The following is a 21,674-nucleotide window of genomic DNA, read 5'->3' on the forward strand; positions in this document are numbered from 1 at the left end:
AATGTGCACATCTGTATTTAGAACAAAATGATCTAATGTTTGCAAAAAAGCGATCTCATTCAAATGTTGGTATATATGTCTATCCTTTCTTGACTTTATTTCTTAAAGGGCCTCTCTCGATTAATATGGCCATGGCGTCTCTCATTAAATATGGTCAGGGCCTCTCTCATTTAAAATGGTCAGGGAGTCTCTCTTTAAATATGGTCAAGGCGTCTCTCATTTAATATGGTCAGGTCCTCTCTCATTCAATATGGTCAGGGAGTCTCTCATTTAATATGGTCAGGGCCTCTCTCATTTAATATGGTCAGGGATTCTCTCATTAAATATGGTCAGTGCCTCTCTCATTTAATATCTCCAGGGAGTCTTTCATTAAATATGACCAGGTCCTCTCTCATTTAATAGGGTGTGGGCCTCTCTCATTTAAAATGGTCAGGGAGTCTCTCTTTTAATATTGTCAAGGCGTATCTCATTTAATATGGCCAGGTCCTCTCTCATTGAATATGGTCAGGGAGTCTCTCATTCAATATGGTCAGGGCCTCTCTCATTTAATATGGTCAGTGTCTCTCTCAATAAATATGGTCAGGGCCTCTCTCATTTAATATGGTCAGGAAGTCTCTCATTTAATATGACAGGGAGTCTCTCATTAAATATGGCCAGGTCCTCTCTCATTTAATAGGGTCAGGGTCTCTCTCATTTAATATGATCAGTGCCTCTCTGTTTAATATGGTCAGGGCCTCTCTTATTTGATATGGTCAGGGCCTCTCTCATTCAATATGTTCAGGGAGTCTCTCATTTAATATTATAAGGGCGTCTCTCAATTAATGTGGTCAGTGCCTCTCTGTTTAATATGGTCAGGGCCTCTCTCATTTAATATGGTCAGTGCGTCTCTAATTTAATATGGTCTTAGGGCCTCTCTCATTTAATATGTTCTCATGGCCTCTCTCGTTTGATATGGCCAGGTCCTCTTTTATTTAATATTGCCAGGACCTCTCTCATTTAATATGGCAGGTCCTTTTTCAATAAATATGGTGTGGGCCTCATCATTTAATATGGTCAGGGCCTCTCTTATTAAATATGGTGTGGGCCTCCCTTAATTAATATGGTCAGACATTGATAACAACAAATCATGTGTCATTTTGTTAAACTTCTTGTCGCAACAGTCTAGTTGTCAGAAACTCGAAAAAGACAGAACATAATCAACAAATTATTAGAATAACTCGATTTTTAAACTTTTTGAAACTAGTGTCATCATTGAACACGGCATCAATGAGAGCGTCCCTTTAAGATCTTATTTAAATTTGCAAGCAATACCAAATGTTCCAAGCTGAGAAAACGCTAAAAGGACGTGTAATGCATAATAATAATCATGTATATATATATATATATATATATATATATATACGTATAATAAACGTAAGGAAGGTATAAAAAAAAACAATAAAATAATTTAACTTGTATATATTCAAGTTTAAGCTTTAAAAAATGTCAATACTGAAACATTTCTTAAATGGACGGAATACATTAACTATTATAAATATCTCTGCAAATAAATGTAAAGGGCAAAAAGTCAACTAGCGATAACGAAAATGTAATTAATCAAATGTCTGTATAAAGTGTCTGCAATTTGAATGCAAAATACACTCTACAAAAATCATGATTCAAATACATTTGCGTGAAAAAATAACAAGTGCATTACCACAGAAAGAACGTACTTAGATCAACTCAAAACACAAACATCTATATATAGATCAACATAAAAACAAACATAGATTAACATTTAACACACATAGATCAACATGATCCTCATATGATGATCAACATGAAACACATACTTAGACGTCTTTGTTGTTCGCTCTAACTGTAAGGTAGTAAGTATGTTCAAGTTAAAACTAAATGTTTTGTTCTGTTCTTTTCTGTATTTCAATTGATTAACCGGAAGTGTACGCGAAGCCCAAACGAGGCTTTGAGTCCTTGTTTTTTCTGTAAAACGAATCAAGTTTTATTCAAGCTATTTTGTCACAGCACGCTTCCGGTTCAATTACCTCAAAAAAGACATTAGCCTTGGAAACATTTCAACTATTTACAATTTTTCTGCTACATGAAGCTCTGGACAAAACCAGCCATTCGAATCTCACCATTCCTTCAAACTTTTTGTTAATTTCGTTTACTTATAAAACCGTTGAAATATACTTTGTCAGTCAATTCGTTCTTAATTTAGTCAGTGATCAAACGTTCAAAAACATCAACAGGTAAAAATAGTCATCTATTGTCCGCAAATAAGTGCATGTATACACTAATGACTAAGCTGCGTCATGTTCTGCAGTTCGTATTAAGCCTTTTAAGAATCACGGATATTTCCATAGATACTAAAAGGAATGAAAAGTTGGAAACATTAATATACGATGTTTACTTAAAGTGTACTTAAAAATGTAATAAAAGACGTATATCAAGGCGATCGAAATCCAGGACTTTTAAGACACTGTGGCACAATTGTGATCTCATTTCCGGTTTTCAAGGTCATCTCGACTGTGCAAAGGTCTGGGTTATAACAACCAAACACCGGGTACAGTGCTTCTGAAAAGTCCAGCATATCAAAACTGTGAAGCACCTTATTGTTATTACAGTCCACGATAACCCACTTCCGTTTCCGGGTATCCACAAAAAGCCCGTACGTAATCCGTACCTCGATTCCCGGGCTGTTGTCAGACAGAGGACTAAACTCCAGTAATTCCCGGTTATGCCAGAACTCCTGGGTCAATTTACCGGTTTCCGGGTACCGCGCTACGTAAAAAGATCGCGCGTGCTCATGACGTTCAACGGTATGATGCATGTCGATGTCATCCAATCGACAGAGGCCGATTTCAAAAACCAGCCATGTTTCCTCGAGCGGTTGCTGAATATTATATACGACATCCAGTTCCCAGTAGACTTTGCCCTGCTCCTTGACGCCAAGGGTTCCTATGGCACCTTTATATTGGACCAGGCTGTTGTCAAGATCCGGTCCGCCTCCGAAGATGTCCGTCTTCTTGTTACGGAGCGTTCGTCCGTCTGACGTCACCTCCCGCTCGTGGTGGGCGGAGTTAGGGTCCATCTGGAAGTCTGGGCCTACAAAAACAAGATTCATGAGGGTGCTTTAAGGGCCTCCTACAATACATGCCATGTTAGTTGAGAAAGGCCACATAGTGAAACATTTTAAATGTTCGGTTTTCTGTTTGCATTTTTACTTAAAAGTATTTCGACAAATTGATTTTTAGGTGAACTTGTTCAATATCTAAAACACCTCCATATGTATGAAGGACACATGTCTCAGGCTTGCTAAATATTATTGTAAACTTGAGACATTTTTTAAGAGTTTATACAACGCCCCGCACTCTTAGGTTACTTATTCACGAAGAAATTACTTATAAACTCTTTTCAATACATAGATTATTGATAAATTGTCATATGCGAACTACAAATAACTTACAGGAAATGTCACCAAACACGACTGGTCTATCCCCAGGAGATTGTTGTTTTCGGGGCGACGGCGCTTTCACATCCGGGTCTTAAAATTGAAACAGATCAAATAATGAATAGAAAATATGCCGGCATTTGTAAGGAAATAACATGTAAACTTTGACCATAAAATGACCAAGATAAAGATAACGTAGCGATGTAATATGGTACTTGATGCTTTTAAACAATTTTCAATGGTTATCTCCCGATACGCATAATCACATTTGGCCACATGTCCATGTTTATAAAAACAACAATATTTTTTTAGGTTATACTGAGTAACAAGAAAAATGAAGTTGACGACACGAGTCTTTTCGTTTAAATAATGTCAAAACACATGTATAAACTCAAAATAGCAGTAATTATATTACGCTCGGGAGAAAATTAGACCGGTCGTACAAGGCAGGTGGTCGCTTGTAAAAGGTGGTCGAAAAGACAGGTTTTATTGTTTTTCTGTATAACAGAAACAGTGCAAATGAACATGCATACAACATTTGTTTTTGATTTCACGTCTAAAAACAATCGCATAATAGCAAGGTCGGATGAACTTAATTAACGTTTATTGTTAGATCACCTTCTACATAAGATTTACTGGTGTGTGACCATAAAACTGCAGAAAAATCTGGGAACGCTGCATGGATGACATCTTAATCCAATCTACTACGCAGTGATACCCCCTGACCAGCAGAAGCTGGATTTTAGCTAATAAAATGTTTTTCTTCTTTCTTCTTTCAATAGTTTTATAAAATTTCAATTTCACAAGGTACATTAAGGTTAGAATTTAAAAAAAAAAATCGTATTTAAAATTAAGATAACTTTTTACCGATATGGAATTTTTAGTATCCAAGATCACGTGATATGCATTGTTGCAATTACTGAACTGTAAGGAAGTAACACTGTTTTTTAAGTTTGATCTTAATCTACTAAAAAAGGATAATTTTGATTTTAATTTTAGGTCACTAACCAATACTTTTTATGATTAAAACACACTGAATCTATTGGGTAAATTTAGATGTTAAGCGCCAATTTTAGATTGGATCAAACAAGCCTTTCCTTTTTATGCCTAAAATGTAGAATTAGCAGTTCACACTCATAGCTAACTAGCCATTCAGCAAAGATCATTAACTTGTTTTCAATGTTAAGTTTATACATCGACATTTAAACAATGTTATCTTTCACGTATATGCGTGAGTTTAGAGAAATTGATCCGGCTTGATAGTCATGCATTATTAACAAACTTATTCGAAATCCTGTAAAAGTGCGTATGCATAGCTCTAGACAAGAAAGCAATTTTGTTGTTCAGCGTCCTTGGTCACAATGCAAATGCGTTTTTCATACAAATTCTCGTGTGCACAAAACACATGATAAGGGCAAGTTCAGGTTAGAAATAAGCACATGTATACTTCAAGAATGCCGTTCTGGTTACAATGCGCATGCACATGGCATCTTAGAAGCATGCTTATTTTGAAGACGTTTAAACTGGTTAGAGAGCACATGCATACATCCACGAAGCGCTTCCGGTTAGAATACGCATGTTCATGCGGACAATCAAAAAAAAACACGGGGCCCCTCACCGCATACAGGAAACACATACATGAGCTCTCTGTCAGTTTGGATGCTATTCCGAGGGTTGTTGGTTTGTTCTCCGAGAAGTTCGTCAGTCGACCCGCCTCCCCCGTCCGCCCACCGTCTTTCCACGTGACTCCAAGTTTCGGCCTACTGAGAGAAGTCCCATTCGTGCTAGTGACGCTCCTGTTTTGACGTTCCGACGCTTCTTGAAGCTCCGATGCCGGCACATCGGGACGGCGATCAGGTGAGATGTTCCCTGGTCGGGTGACGCCCTTTATATCCCCTCGGGCAAGGGTCGAGGTAATGGGGGCTACCGTGGACAGATCCAGTCGTGGGATGGTCGGGTCACGTGGTCTGTTTGCTATTCTACGTAAAGGGCTCGTACTACCTTTAATAGCGTCAATAACCTCTACATGTATGTGGCCATTCTAACAGCAATACAGTCGAACCCTTTTGGCTCCAACTCCCAGGGACCGGCGAAAATACCTCTGGCCTCGTGAAATTCGAGCCAAACGGGAATGCTTACATTCAGTATAAAGAAATCGGTCAAATACATCTAGGTTGAGCCAACGAAGGTTTCGAGCTAAGCGAGTTCGAGCAAACCGGATTTGACTGTTCCTATTTGTAACATAACAAATACCTGTGCTTTCTGGATAAAAAATGTATAGTACTTCTTTTCTAATAAATTATCTAACTAAACCATTTTAACAGAAAATGTAAAAAAAAACAATGATTTCGAGCCTAATAAAAAGCAACAACGAAACACTAATATCTAATTAAAACGCAAAAATAACACAGCAAATTGTTCTATGCTGAAACTGACTACCTTACTTTCAAAACTGAATGCAGCTGAAAAAGAACAGACTTTGAAGACAGACCTTTCAAATGTTTCAAAGAAAGTACGACAAAATCATTGTCAAATATAAGGCTTGTGCAAAGTAAGAAATCACATTGGAAGTTTTCATTATTATCTCACGAAACTCAATTAATCAAAACTGGTCTTAAATGACCAGTGAAATAGTTGTATTTTCGAAATATGTGTTTCCCCGTTAGCGGATCCAGACGGGGCTACCATGGCGCCCCCCCCCCCACCCCCACCCCCCTCCTTTCCCAATCGACAGAGTTTACTTTTTATGTCAATATCGGAGAAAAGGGTAATAAATTACGCTCACAATGCTCTATTCTGATTAGAAATTGTTGAAATGTTCTTGGGAAAGTACCCCCCCCCCCGACAACATTTTAAGCTATAAAAATTTTGGTCCTGAGGGAGGTGCACATGCGCGGACGATCCAAACTGGTTACACGTGTCATAACAGCCGTTCGTGATAGGCGTTGTTAACACGTTACAGTGTTTAATGCTTAATTGGAAAGTTTAAAAGTGTACTTACAGTTACTCATCATCGGGACCTTCTCGGGACCGTTATGCAGATAGGATCCTCCATATTTGCTTGATGACGTCAATGGTGACGTCACATCACGAGATGGTGGTGAGTTATCGTATCCCTTGGAAACGTACGAACTTCCGCTCCCGAAGGAGGAGGGCAACGTCTGATTTAGGGACAGAGGGCCGCGGCTAGGAAGTGACGGTGAGGTTGTTGGTCCGCTTCTGACAGAAGACGTAATTTGGGGAGAATTTGGAGCCTTCGGGAGATGGCGTTCTTGCTCGCGATCGATATTGTCTTGTGCTTCTAAAAAGAAAAAACATATGAAAAACGTTACATTATGTTTTATTCTATAACTTTAAACGGCTTTAACCCATAATTAACTGTCACATGGATATTTTAATGGCTATTTAGCCAGAGCTAATTCCAGTTTAACTTATCAACAAGACAATCTTTAAAATGAATATTGCTCGAAATATAATACATGCATAGTTAATATATAAATTACATACTACAGTCGAACCCCGTTGGCTCGAACTCCCAGGGACCGGCGACAACACTTCAAGCCTCGAAATATTTTAGCCAAGCGGGGATGCTTATATTTAGTGTAAAGAAATCGGTTAAATACATCCATTTCGAGCCAACGAAGCTTTCGAGCAAAACGAGTTCGAGCTGACGGGGTTCGACTGTGCTTAAAGTCGCTCCTTTGGTTTTAATGTTAAATTGAAAGCACACCAATGGGGAAAGTTAGTGTTAAAAAGCGTGATTTCGAGTTATATTAGTTAAATTTACTTTAAGAACTAGAATCTACATGTGTGCACTTCAACAATTCTCATCCGAGTGTTTGTCCGACAGACGGTTAATGCCCCGGCCCAAACATTTGTATTCATTCAAAACTTTTTATCATAGTTTGTTCTTCTTTGTAATATTTAGGTCAACATTCATAATAAGTCCCGACGGACGTATCCGGGACAAAATAGTAATGCATGAGCACCCATCTTCAATGGTTATGGCCCCATCCATTTCTCGACCATACTTTTCACCGACTATAATTATAAAAAAATCACTTTAAAAATTAAAGATATGCCAATCATTGCCAATTTCATTTCATTTTTAGCATATATATTGCAAAATATAGGAACAAATAGGGAAATAATTCGTGCCCTCATCTGTTTTTGTTTATGTAAATTGAAAAAAAATAATAATAAAGCAAAACTAGCAGCCAATTAATAATTGGTTAATCAATTACTGAATTAATTAATAGTCTTGCACTATTTTCATTTCGATTTGATTCTAGTTACAAAACAACGATTTTAAAACAATCAGTATGCGAAAAGCATGGCAGAAACGTGACATTACATGATTGCAAATTAAGCACATGTATAGCAAAACCTTTCTTCGTAGGAGTAGACTGGCACCGTATTACCAGCTGGAAGGAACGGCCATCTACAAAGTGCGGTGAGAGACCAGTTAGGGAGGAGCTAGCGCTAGGGAAAGCTCAGAAGAAAATGGGTGATAGTTCACGTCGTGCATGTATCATAGTGTATAATAATATATGTGCATAAAATTGTCAAACTGGAATATATGTAGTTTTGTATCATCGGGATGAATGCTAATGTTGGAAAAAATGTGATCGGAGATGACCGTAAAAATTATGAACAATTGCCACTTGGGTAAAAATACGTAGCACGCGATCAAAAATACGGTGATAAGAAACAATAAATACAAACGTGGTAAGGGTAGCACTGGAAATAGGATAAACAAACAAGTATCACACGTGATGCGACGTCATGTGACTTTGAAGGACATGTATACACATTTATCTGGTGACCAGGATGTTATCAGGTGACTTTGTAAGACATGCACAGTTATCATGTGACCAAGATGTTATATGGAGCATACACCGTTATCATGTGACTCGGGTGTGATCACGTGCCACGATGGGACATACACCGTTATCATGTGACTCGGGTGTGATCACGTGCCACGATGGGACATACACCGTTATCATGTGACCCAGTGGTATCACGTGATCTAAACTGACCGGAATCACTGTCACTGGCTTCATCCTTGAGGAACATTCGGCTTTTCGACTTCAGTTCGCCTGAAATGTCTCTCTTGTATAGTCCGAACTACTTTACTATTATGCAGATGTGAATTCATGGTACAAAATATACATGTATATTCATGGCAAACGTGTATAGATCTACATTAGATACGGAGGCAGCGTGGTTTTATATAAAAGCTTTGCTAAGGGATACCGCGGTACGTCTATACGTAAAAGTTTAAAGTTCAATAGCATGCACATTAAATATATAATGCCATCAAATAACCAGAAACACTTGCAATACATTTAACAAAGCCATTTTGCTCACATACTGTTTACTAGTCTACAGTAGTTGTCTGTTACACATATTTTGTTTGTTCAGCACAAATATAAAATTCAAATTGTGAAAAAGACGAGGATACAGAATCTGGTTATATCAGTTATTAGTGCTGTATCATGTACATATATAACAAGTTACATGTAAGTCTGGCCTTTTTTCTAGATCATCTAAGAAAAAGGATTTCTAGTCGGAAAAGGAAAAAAGCAGTATGGAAATACTAAACAAAAAGTTCACCTGTAACTCTGTAGAAGCAGATAGTCCAAGGGGGGAAGACGCAAACTTTTTTAGGTTTCTAAGCCTAAGAATAGTTAGCTTCTGCCCTCTACGATATAGTCTAATGAGTTTTGCAAACACCCTTCTGCCATGTTGCCTGATGACGTCACTGAATGAAGAACAATGACGCCATCTTGGCGAACGCAACAATCGAAACACCTCGGCCATTATCCAACAAATAAAACTACAGAAGCTTGCCGGTGATGGCCGAGTTGTTACGACTGGCATGAAAGCAGATCGTTTTTCCAACTCGACAGATAATACGAGTATACAACTACAACACTGAAAGCGTCTGAGGGATAATATAATCATAATGCATTATAGGATTTAAACTACAACATGGTTCACCTAACATCCATTGAGATTTTTTTTCTTCAATTATTTCCCGCGTTTGATGATGCAGCACATCTTAGAATATAAAAGCAAAATAAAGTTGATACAGAATAAGATTGACTTCAGTTACACTGTGTAAGAAATAATCAGAGAAATGATTATAACATTTGTTTAATATTTGTAAAATATACGCGTCGTTAAAAAATGTAATTTCGAATGAAGTTCGACAACGGATTTCGCGAAATCAATGACTGAATTATGCTGGAATTGAGAAAACACTCGCGAACTCGAAGTAATCAGCAAAGTGAATGGCATCAGTGAATGTTATATTAAAGAAAACTAAATGAAATATCTAATCACACAAACGGAGGTTCCTAGCTAGTATTTTGTCAGTGGATTTCGATACATTAAGTGTTTAACTAGTTTCGTGTGCATGTACTTACTTAAAAAGTCCCCGAGGGATGTGGATTTGTGCGCCGGCGCTATAACGGGGGACCGGAGAGCCAGGGGTCGCCCTAGAACGGTTTCCGCTTCCGGTGAAGGTGTGCTCTTCAGGCCTGTAACATTGTCATATAACAGAAATTGATTTGTCAAATACACAAATGGTTAATTGATATCACACCAAGACAACAATGCCATCGAATCGTACTTCAATAAATTTGCATTGCATTGAAGCTTACTTTGTTCACTGATGCACTGTTGATCTCACTAGCGGTTCAAGGGAAGGGGGGTGCACCCGGCGTCCGGGTTTACTTTTTATTTCAATATAGAAGGAACAAGTAATAAAATACGCCCAAAATTCACCATTTCGGTTTGATATTGTAAACATTTCCCTGGGGGAGTACCCCCAAACCATCATGCCAACATTTTAAACCGAACCACTTTCGGTTCTGAGCGAGGGGCGCAAGTCAAAAGGCTGCGTCCCTAAGTTACGCCCCTTCTAACAGCAAATCCTAGATCCTCCCCTGGATCTGCACTATTAAGCCTATTTAAAGAATCTGACCCACAAATACGCTATACCTCTGATCGATCCATTAACATTAAATACACATGTAGGTTTATGCAAAAAATATATATATAAATCAATGCATAATCATCGTCAACTTATTCGACTTGAATGGTAAAAACAAAAAGGCCTATGATTTATGCACAGATAAAAAAAAAGTATAAGCTTATAAGTGTGTTCTTTTTTAATTAATAGCTAAGTAGCCACAAATTCCCCAGTTAAACCTACACTCTCACAGATTTACCATTTTTACATTTTTTTTATTTTGTTATATCTTGGAAAGAACAAATTTTTGCGTAAATATCTGCAATGTTTACAATATCAAACACAATGATATAAGATTGCTGACAAAAGATTGGATCGCAGATTTTCATTTTTCCGCTCGAAAATTAATGTTTTTTGGCTTAAACCGTTACTAACGGTTCAAGAAAAATGCATAAAACATCAATTGTTGAGCTTAAATATAAAAATCTGCTATCTGTTTTTGTCAGCAGTCGTATATAACTGGTTTCCGTGGATTTTCGCAAAAATTGACTCGTTCCAAGACAAAAAATAAAAAAAGATGTCAAAAAGTTCAATCTGTGAGAGTGCAGCTTTAAAAAAGTGACAAAACATCGCTCATTTTTTTTATCTGTATCTAAATCATATGTATTTTTTTTCTTTCCTTTTAATCATTAAAGTCAAATGATTTAAACATGAGTATGCATTAATTTCAAAAATGATAATTTTGTATAACCTATATTGTGCGTCTTTATTGTTAAACTGTAACGTCTGATTACTCATATAACTTTGGTACCATTTCAAATGCATTTGATGGCTGATTATTAATAGGTAAAATTGAATAAACAAAATAATAAATAGTACATAATACAGAAAGGTGTAATAGAGTGTACATTTTCCCTTTATTCGACTGAAATCGGATGAAAACTGACCTACCGTCGAACCCCGTTGGCTCTTACTCCCAGGGACCGGCGAGAATACCTCGAGCCTTGGAAACTTCGAGTCAATCGGGAATGCTTACTTTTAACATAAAGAAATCGGTCCTTAACTCCCAGTTCGAGCCAACTAGGATTTCGAGCTAAGCGAGTTCGAACTAACGGGGTTCGACTTTATTTTGTAAACTCAAGGTCAAACTTTGATTGATATATAACTTTCGGTAACAATTGTTATTTTTTCGGCAAACCAAACTTTTTAAATGATAACAACATGATATGGGGTCGTCAGGAATATCTACATTTTCTTTTTACACTATAGTCTATAGGATCACTTTTAGGGTATTGAAAGTGTGCTTTTCTGCCCTTTAAGATGTCTGAAAATGGTAACGCTCGGTTGCATACAAATTAGTTCGTGATAATTGAATATAATCTCAAAGATACATTATTTAGCAGGTTGAAACAAAAAAAAATGTTAAGTAAAGCAAATATATCCACATTTATTTATTTTGTTAAAAGTGTTCTTTCAAGCAAAACATAACATACCCGTTTTTGTTGGCATTTTGTAAGAGTTCTGGTCCTTTGTTATGCTATCAAAATTGAGCGGTTCTACTTTTGGTAAACGGACCTCCTTAACCGCCCTATCCGGTGTACCATGACGACCAAGAGTAAAAGTTCCTGGTGGATGAATGGGTGGCCCTTTGTACGGCAAAACGAACGTCTCTTCGACGTCGACTGTTCCGTTGATGCGCACAGGGTGAGACGGAGTACCATCCGGTCCTCCATATACGTTTGTGCGGATTTCTCCCACGTCTGTACAGATCTCTTCAAGTTTGGCTCGATCTGGGCCGGTTTCGAACGTAAGCTCGAATTTATCTTGTGAAGTGACGTCATGAACGGCGTTCAATAATGACGATAGGCGTGACGTCACGGTAGGAAACAGATTAAGAAACTCTGGTTTGTTCGTAAAGACTAACATCCGGGAAGAATAGTTACACGCATTTTCCATCTCCGTTTTGTTCTTTTTCAACTTTGACAACTCAGAGTCTAACGAACTCTTTCGCTCCTGACAAATAACACTAACTCGTTCCTTTAACTGCGCCCTTCTTTTCTTCAAAATAGCCTCTAATTCGTCAAACACACTATCTACCTCAGCCGTAACTTTGGCTTCTTTTTCGTCAATAACTTTTGATTCGTTTTCTTGTTGCTTGGCATCAGAACTTATCACCGATAGTTTGCTCAACACCTCACCAACCAGCCTTTCAACGTGGATCTTGTTCTCTTCATAAACTTCGCCAAGATTTCTAATAACGTGGCCCCCGGCTTGGCTATGGTCCCCAAGCACACACTGTGTGCAAACAGGCTTTTGACACTCAGGATTATCACAGAAGTACGAAAATGGCTGATCCCCGTGACCTTCCATCTGGCACATCTCCTTCCGAGAGAAACTGTCGATACCGGAAGTCTTCAGCTCCTCAATAGACAGAACCGCGTGCTTTCGTGTAAGCTGCGTCCGCTTGTGTGCGCTGGTGCATTCGCTACACAGAAACACGTAACAGTCCCTACAGAACTTTTCCCCTTTGTTGTTATCTGGACAGTCGGAGCAGAGGATACTACCCGACTTCCGCTGGATGCGGACGACGTCCACCATGTTTTTCATCGTGCTGTCGGTCAGCAGAGCAAGGTCTGCGCCTATCGTATGGACCTCCTGACACAGACCACAGGTGAGAAGAGAGCCCTTGGCAGCATTCAGTGCGCAGTCGCGGCAGAGCGTATGGAGGCAGGGCAGCAACTGCGGGGTCCGCTGCCGATCGTCGAATTCGCTGTTACAGACGCCACAAAGCACCGCGTCCTCATCCACGTCTTCCGTGGTCGCCATACTGCTGCAAACACACACAAAAAAACAGTAGTGTGGGGAATACAGTTTGATATTTGTTTTCAGCACAGTACATGGAACGTAAGCAGACATACTGATATAAAACATAATGTTCATTGTACACGTAAATAAATGCGGCAATTTAAAGAAAAGGTAAAGTGAAAGTGCCCTAAATATTTAATAAGTTTACGTGTCTTTTTAAAAGCCTGATGCATCCGCAAAGGCATATAAGTAAATTGTTATTGATTTTAAACCTTAAACGACCTCACATGTGTTATAAGAGTGCCAGTAGAACCATTCAATTTAAAGATGCACTCTTACTCCCAAACAACATTTACCACAATTAATACAGTTGTTTAAGTATTCCAAAAAGGATGAAAACAATGTCATAAACAATGGTTCTTATGAAGGATACCCATTTTAATTTGAAAGAAATGTGCAGAAAACATGGTATTTCTACCTAATGAGATGATAGTAGACCGCAGTAAATCATTTAGCATTCACCAATCATTTAATATTTTTGCGTTACATCAAATACAAGGTTACAATCTTGTTATCAGTGATTAATATTTTCCATAAATGCATTATTTAGTAAGAAGTTTAAGGTTTATCACTCAAAATTTATGTTTTTATACATGTTTATGTATTGATTTTAAATAAGAGTGTTACTACAATATCCTGCGGGAAAAGAGATTGAATAATTAATCATATTGCATTTCGATGAAAGGGTATAAAACAAGTACAAAAAAGGTTTGTGTGACAATAATATGGGTGGATTTCTTGTATAATTGATATTACAGTTAGATTAAAATCGATGAATGAAATAGGGTGCTTTCTTAGAGAGGGCCGTAACTGATGTTGGCATTACTCTTGACCAAATCCTTTTGCATGTTTGATAATAGATTATTCAATTGTGTTTCAAATGCGATAAAAATCTGTTTCCTGTTTTATTGATTGTTTCATTGTACGCTGTAATACATATATGCAATAAAAAAACAACAACAATTCAATGAAATTAAAGTCGACAGACTTCGTCGATAAATGCAACTGACAAGCTAAATCGTAAACTTGATATTGTTTAAAATCTTATTGGCTAAAGAAAGCAGAAGCGCCCTTCTAGTCATTAAGATTTAACACAATTTGTTGTAAATTACTTTGATTCAGCAGACGGAAACAAAGTTATGATGTCATGTATGCTAATGCACCAGTCAATTGTAACCACGGCCCCCCAGGTCCTGGGAATAGCCGGGACTTTGACTTTCGGTCCAGCAAACCCCGGGTAAAATCCCCGCCCTGCGGGGACTAACTGATGGTTAAACCCCGGCCAAATTCCCCCGCACCCCAGAGACTCTATATAAGGCCCAATCTCCGCCCTGCAGGGGCACCTGGAAAGTAAAAACACGGCCCTTTTCCCCGGCTATCCCCGGTATACCCCCGGACCTGGGGGGGGGGCTTGGTTACAATTGACTGGTGCATAAGTTGATTTACTTATCGGAGGTCAATAGATGATTTAATGGGTTGGACATGTAGGTTTTGATCGAAAGTAAAAGGAAAAACATCCATATGTATTTACTATTTAGTAACGTATGACTGTAATATGTCTGGAAACCAGCGATATAAAACTGCTGCCCAAAAAAACAGATCGCAGGTTTCCATATTTACCGTATTTTATGCCAAACATCATTTTTTCTCAAAGCGTAATTAACGGTTTAAGTCATATAACATGGTTTTTGAACGTCAATATGAAAACTGCGATCTGATATTTTGTCACAATGCTTTTATACAGAGATTAAAGCAAAAAATAGCTCATTTCAAGACTCAAATTAAAAAAATTGTCGAAAAGGTTTATCTGTGAGAATGAAGCTTTAAAATACAATATTTTGCACCACATGTATGTGCTGATACGGGGAACTCTTTTTATATGTTAAACTTTTACCCGACCTTTGATTAAACTGCTGACACTCGCGGAAAGGCGGATAATAGGATTAAGACAAAAATGTTACAATCTGCTTAAAACTAGCCACTATAATCACATTAAAATAACTCCTATTTACATAAAGAATACATTCTTTTTATCAATTTGAATGTATTTAAACCATTGGGCACGTCATTGAGTCAGTTTAATGTATTGTTAAATCTCTACGATAAGTTTACGGGTGTCATCTCGTCCGCTATCATCAATGGAGTTTATTGAACTAAGGAATGTGTTTGTACGATGAAGTACCTCGATAATAAACTGATTGAATATCAGAAATCGCGTCTTTTTTGATGAACATACGAATGTCAACTGGGAGTCGATCAATAAAGCTGAAACGGCCACCAGACAAAAAGGCACGATGCCTATATTTGCACATGTATGAAAGTATTCAAATAGAAATGTTTTGAAGCATTATGCATTTGCTGAAGTATTCCAACACAATTAAGTGGCTAAATGCTCCAACTCCATTTTTCGGAATACAAGTGTTTCATGACACCTCTGTAAACAATTGATGTAACAGTATTGTGTTGTTAATATAGTCCTTTATAACTCTTACGTTGAGTGCTAAAACTTTTTATTCTTATATAATCATGAAATGTATATATTGTTGTATTGATGAGACTTTAATAAACTATGAAACTATATTCTCATGTGAACATATCGTGGTTTCACTGTGAAAGACTAGCACGGATTAGGTTACTGAAAACTGGAAAGTTACTTTTAAGAGCTTGTTAAGTAAAGATTTTACTCGTCAGTCTTATTTTCATTGTTTGGCAAAATTTTAGTATGAATTGAATTTAAGCCGTTCTTAAAGATGAAAACACCACAGAAAGAAACAAAAAATAGCTTTGATGATGCTTCTACAGATTTAAGATGTTTGAAGTTACGACTAAAATTCTTTTAATCTAACCAGATCACAAATCGGATTGAATAGACAGAATTTGAATAATACGTACTTGAAAACATGTCGTTCAAATTTAAATTCAAGAGCAGCATACTTTCACTTGAAGCAATTGAAATACACAACACAATCTTACCTCGGAGCAGTAAAGTCTAATCACGTCTTTGAACAATTTTAACAAATATCCTTCACAAAAGCGGACAGCTCGTTTGAGTCGTAAAAGCTAATTGATCAAAATTGATTATCCGAAAATCGTTTAGCGTATCTCATCTTGGGTAACGCTGCGATTTTGACTTAAATCCAAATCTTCTGAAAGAAATTCTTTGCTTACCATTATTTTAATGGTGAGTTTATCCATCTAAGGCTCCACGCCAAAATCTTTTGGCTCTATCGCGAGTTAAGCATTTTTGCAACTATAACAAACTTTGTCTCCAAAGAATGTATTTGTACACTTTATACGCTATCAATTATGTAAACAAAACGCGTTTTTGAAATCTATATTCTATATAAGGCTAACGCTTTAACTAAACAAAATTAGTATATTTATTTTACAAACAGGAGCAGGTCCAAGCCTGAGACAGAAATTGTAATCCGGATAAGTTTTATGTTTGAAAAATTAATGACCCTATGTAAATAAAGCACCATACACCCTGCGCCTTGCCGTGATCACAGTGTTAAATAGTTTTATCAATAAAATCGCGATTGATTCATTAGCCAGTAAATGTTAAAATGGATAGTTTACCTTAAAAAAGACCTTGGACACTTTAAATTAACCAATTAAACCTGGTGAGGTTGTCACAATTTCAATATCGATTACATTTCAGATCACTTAAAAGTCAATAGTTATTACATTCCCCTCTCGTAATTTTAACATTCGCCTCCCCAAACATTAATTTCTGCATTTATACTTTAAATTTGTGTTCACTTATGAATCTTATCTTATTTCGAGATATGGGTTTTAATGTGAATTTTTAAGACATCGATCTCAATATCCCCTGAGTTCAGTAAAGGATAAAAGTCGCTCACGTATACTTTAAGCGAACGTTAGCAAGCTGTTTCTTTGGCATCCAGGTTGCATCGCTGCGCTTACACTGCAAGCAGGGAACAAATTTTTTGAAAGGAAAAAAGTCCTCACGATTTAAATTATTTTCGGTGGCGATTCTAGCGGGGGCGCGGGGGGGGGGACAAGGGCCCGGGCCCCCAGGTGACCGACATTGAACCATAACACACCTTATATTAACCTTAATTTGTTACCTTATCAATTAAAACGCTGATTTATATAATTATATCAATAGTGAGTCATAGTGTTTCTTTCATATGTACGTTCACTATTTAAGATGTATAAAACAATCGTGTCATTTCAAGACCTCAGTTAAAACAGGTTTAGTAGTGGGTAAGATGGTTGTGCCCTCCCCCCTCGGGCCTACTCAGATATGAATTTCTGGATCGGCCACTGACCCAATACCGTGGGGTTATGTCAAAAGGTACTAAGCGACATTAAAATATTGAAGATTGGCCCAATACCGTGGGGTTAATGTAAAAAGGTACTAAGCGACATTACAATATAGAAGATTGACCCAATACCGTGGGGTTGATGTCAAAAGGTACCAAGCGACATTTCAATATAGCTTGGTTTTTGTTACTTCTGGCATAACTTTATCCCACCCCACAAACTCATTTTTGGTATAATTTATAAGGAATGGGTGTGTAGAGAAATATAATTTAGCAAAAAGTACCGAGACATTGTTACATTTTTTTTAATATTACAAAATATGTCATTTCACGTTCGATTCGTGTTGAAATAGATGACAAAACACAAACTGCAATAACGTTATCTGTGTTTACGGTCATTTAATTTACATATATTTGAATAATGAACTAACAACATCCTTTCAAATGATACCAGAATTACATGGACTCACCAAGCACCAAACATTCACGTACGTGTACATCGGATACCCGTTACACGAAGCTTTTAATATCGCTTCGCTTGCACGTGCCTTACATTGAAACTAATATAAAATGTAAAATTTGGAACATCTACAATGTCCATTAAACTTGAATTCTTGTTATTATTGTATAATTTATATACATAAAATGTGCCCCTCTCTCTCCCTCCCTCCCCCCTCTCTCTCTCTCTCTCTCTTCTCTCTCCCTCCCTCCCTCCCTCCCTCCCTCCCTCCCTCTCTCTCTCTCTCTCTCTCTCTCTCTCTCTCTCTCTCTCCATCCCACCCTCTCTCTCTCTCTGTCCATTAAACTTGAATTCTTGTGAATTCTTGTTATTATTGTATAACTCTCTCTCTCTCTCTCTCTCTCTCTCTCTCTCTCTCTCTCTCTCTCTCATGGTCAAACTAAACGTCAGTTGCCTCGTAACCACGAGCTCATCCGTGTAACACTTATTTAGAACACATCTGTTTTGCCTGTGATTACGAACCTTTGTGTAAAATACAATGACCACATGCACGTCTTCTTATGAATCTCTGTATATTTCAATCTCCACATGCGTTAAAGTGTACTTATAAACTCGTAATGACTAATTGCGTTAAAGAGGTCTAATTAATATCCGTATATTGCAATCTCCAAGGGCGTTGTATAAAGCGGTCTAATTAAAATCCATAACTTGCAGTAAACAAATGCGTTAAAGCTGCACTCTCACAGATTAACCGTTTTAACCAAAAAAAAAAAATTTTTTCGTCTTGGAATGAGCCAATTTTGCATAAATATCTAAAAACCAGTGATATAAGACTGCTGACAAAAGATTGGATCGCAGATTTTTATGTTTCAATTCGAAAATTGATGTATATAGCTAAAAGCGTTACTAACGCAATAACGCTTTCAGAAAAATGCAAAAACATCAATTCTTGAACATAAATATGCAAAACTGCGTCTTGATCTTTTGTCAAGAGTGTTGTATCACTGGTTTCCATAGGCTTACACATAAATTGCGTCGTTCCAAGACAGGAAAAAAATAAAATAAAATGTTGTCAAAACGTTCAATCTGTGAGAGTGCAGCTTTAAAGTGTTCTGATGAAACTCTGTAAATTGCAATCTCCACATTCGTTAAATTATTCTTATTAACCTATGTTACACATCAACCTCTAAAACAGATTGTGCTTAAAAACTGACCTAAAACTTATATCAACATAATTTGAACCATTTCAGGGCTGTAAACTTGAGTTTCAATTAACTGGAGCCCAATCCCAGTTTCATGAAAACACTTTAGGCATTTATTTCCCAATCTCAAGCTTAACTTATTTATTTTTCGCAAAACAGCTGACATGATATGGTATAAAATACTCGCTCTTTTCTCATGTATTCAGTTGAGAAACAGTGCTGCTCAACAGTCTTAAGACAATTCAATTGAAGAGCAAAATTGTACTTGAATATTCCCTCAAAATGAATTTTGACACAATACAACTTTTGCAACATGTTTTTGTCACAATAAATTTAATTCGGAATTCGTTTTAAAAAATTTAATCATGCTTTGTTCGATTCCCCGCCGCACCACTAAAAGTACTAATCGTCTTCCAGGCGTCGGGAAGTTAAATGGGGGCCGTGTGAGAGTGCTATACACTAGTGCACGTTAAAGAACCTGGTTAGCTCTAACCAGGGTAACATTCTGTCTGTGCGTTATGTTAAAAAAAACTAAAATGACTAACAATCATACCGGAGCACCCGCCGAATGGGCAAGGCCCGATTGCGAGTATAAATAAGCTTACACATTTGCACTATTGGTCGTGTTTTTCGATAATTTGTACTTTGTTACAGCTAGATAATAGTACTCCATGTATGAAATATAATTGGGTTCAGATGAGTTCACTGTTCCAGAACTATTTACACAATAAAACTAAATACAAACTAACATCTGATGCCGACTGAAGTTGAATCGTGATCTATACTTATGGGCTCAGGTGTGGTATTCAATATACGACTTATGTTAATATTACGGTCATACATCATTGAGTTCATTTACACTATTGGTCAGTTATTAATAACAAGTAATCCAATTAGCTACATCGTGATTAGATCCAATTAAGACCAATATTGTATACTGACCCAGGAGCCAATTTCAAAAATACATCTAAGTCGAATAATCTGAAATATGTAAAACGTCACAAATAACAACAAGTTTATTTGATTTTATTTCCGCAAGTTTTGTGTTCATTTTTCACCTGCTTTTTATTTACATACGTAGATATAAAGTAACGTAAATATGACACTATATAATTTCAAGAACTAGAACTATTTACACAATAAAACTAAATACATACTATCTGACCACACGCAATGAGTATTTGATTAGTTTCTGTTAAGAGTACAGCGGGATAAAAAATATAATATTGTTTTATATAATATTATATAAAACAATATTATATGTTGAATCCCGCTGAATAAATAATTACTTTTTACATAATGATAAAACAAGAGGATAGTGATGGGAAATTATTGCCCACCTGATACCCTGCAGGACCACACCTTAACCCATCAGTGATAGGAAACTATTGCACGCCTTATTCCGTGCAGGACCACACCTTTACCAATCAGTGATGGGAAACTATTGCACACCTTATTCTGTGCAGGGCCACACCTTAACCAATCAGTGATGGGGAACTATTGCACTCCAGATTCCGTGCTTGACCACAACTTAACCCATCAGTGATGGGAAACTATTGCTCACGTGATTCTGTGCAGGACCACACCTTAACCAATCAGTGATGGGAAACTATTGCTCACCTGATACCCTGCAGGACCACACCTTAACCAATAAGTGATGGGGAACTATTGCTCACCTTATTCTGTGCAGGACCACACCTTAACCAATCAGTGATGGGGAACTATTGCTCACCTGATTCCGTGCAGGGCCACACCTTAACCAATCAGTGATGGGAAACTATTGCTCACGTGATTCTGTGCAGGGCCACACCTTAACCAGTCAGTGATGGGGAACTATTGCTCACCTTATTCTGTGCAGGGCCACACCTTAGCCCATCAACCAATCACTGTTTCAGTACTATTTACACCATAAAACTAATTATACAATATCTGACCTCATGGCATGTTTCTGTGATTAGATTCAGATTCAGTTCAGCGGGATCCAAAATATAATATTGTTTTATATAATAATTACTTTTTTACATAACGATAAAACAAGAGGACAGTGATGGTAAACTATTGCTCACCTGATTCCGTGCTTGACCACACCTTAACCAATCGGAACACCTCCACCATTTTCGCCATACACCACTAAATAAATTTCCTATATTCTATAGACAATTGACTAATTGCATGCAAGATAATACTGATTTCTAGTGCTTTACGACCCCCAACACCATATATGGGTAGAAAGCTCCACTTGTGTACTAAGCATTAAACACTGTTCGAAAAAAGTTGCGTTTCTCCTAAGAAAAACAAAATTGGTTGAACGTTACCACTCCGTATTCGGTAAAATGACAATATCCGGTGTACGAGGACAAACAATGCGGTTAAAATGTAAACATTAAAAGATGGATCGAGTAGATCCAGCATGTTCAACCTGTTTTTT

At 37.3% G+C, this 21,674-nt stretch overlaps 1 protein-coding gene across 7 annotated transcripts; it reads right to left on the minus strand.

Moving 5' to 3' along the window:
* Positions 1–1,443: 1,443 nt before the first annotated feature.
* Positions 1,444–21,323, minus strand: LOC128220813 (uncharacterized). Of its 7 annotated transcripts, none has more exons than XM_052929381.1 (8): positions 21,313–21,323; positions 11,924–13,257; positions 9,883–9,996; positions 9,455–9,514; positions 6,453–6,752; positions 5,090–5,452; positions 3,467–3,544; positions 1,444–3,105 (listed from the first exon to the last, which is right to left on the minus strand). In XM_052929381.1, the coding sequence occupies exons 2-8, from the start codon at positions 13,254–13,256 to the stop codon at positions 2,447–2,449; spliced, it is 2,907 nt and encodes a 968-aa protein (XP_052785341.1). In that variant the 5' UTR covers position 13,257; positions 21,313–21,323; the 3' UTR covers positions 1,444–2,446. The 7 variants fall into 7 exon arrangements, with proteins under 7 accessions (XP_052785341.1, XP_052785342.1, XP_052785339.1 ...); XM_052929382.1 differs by lacking the exons at positions 9,455–9,514; positions 21,313–21,323 and adding exons at positions 7,839–7,892; positions 16,464–16,779 and having other exon boundaries at positions 11,924–13,260; XM_052929379.1 differs by lacking the exon at positions 21,313–21,323 and adding an exon at positions 16,464–16,779 and having other exon boundaries at positions 11,924–13,260.
* Between the last annotated feature and the right edge of the window lie 351 nt (positions 21,324–21,674).

This window comes from Mya arenaria, chromosome 15, assembly GCF_026914265.1.
Source record: "Mya arenaria isolate MELC-2E11 chromosome 15, ASM2691426v1".
In the NCBI taxonomy this organism is placed as follows: Eukaryota; Metazoa; Mollusca; class Bivalvia; order Myida; family Myidae; genus Mya; species Mya arenaria.

Excerpts from the sequence above, each read along its gene's own strand:
- LOC128220813 (XM_052929381.1), bottom strand. The coding sequence starts at position 13,256 with ATGGCGACCACGGAAGACGTGGATGAGGACGCGGTGCTTTGTGGCGTC. Across the intron at positions 6,753-9,454 it reads AAAATCTCAATGGATGTTAG|AAGCACAAGACAATATCGAT; the intron begins GTGAACCATGTT and ends TTTTCTTTTTAG. Across the intron at positions 3,545-5,089 it reads CAAACTGACAGAGAGCTCAT|ACCCGGATGTGAAAGCGCCG; the intron begins GTATGTGTTTCC and ends TTCAATTTTAAG.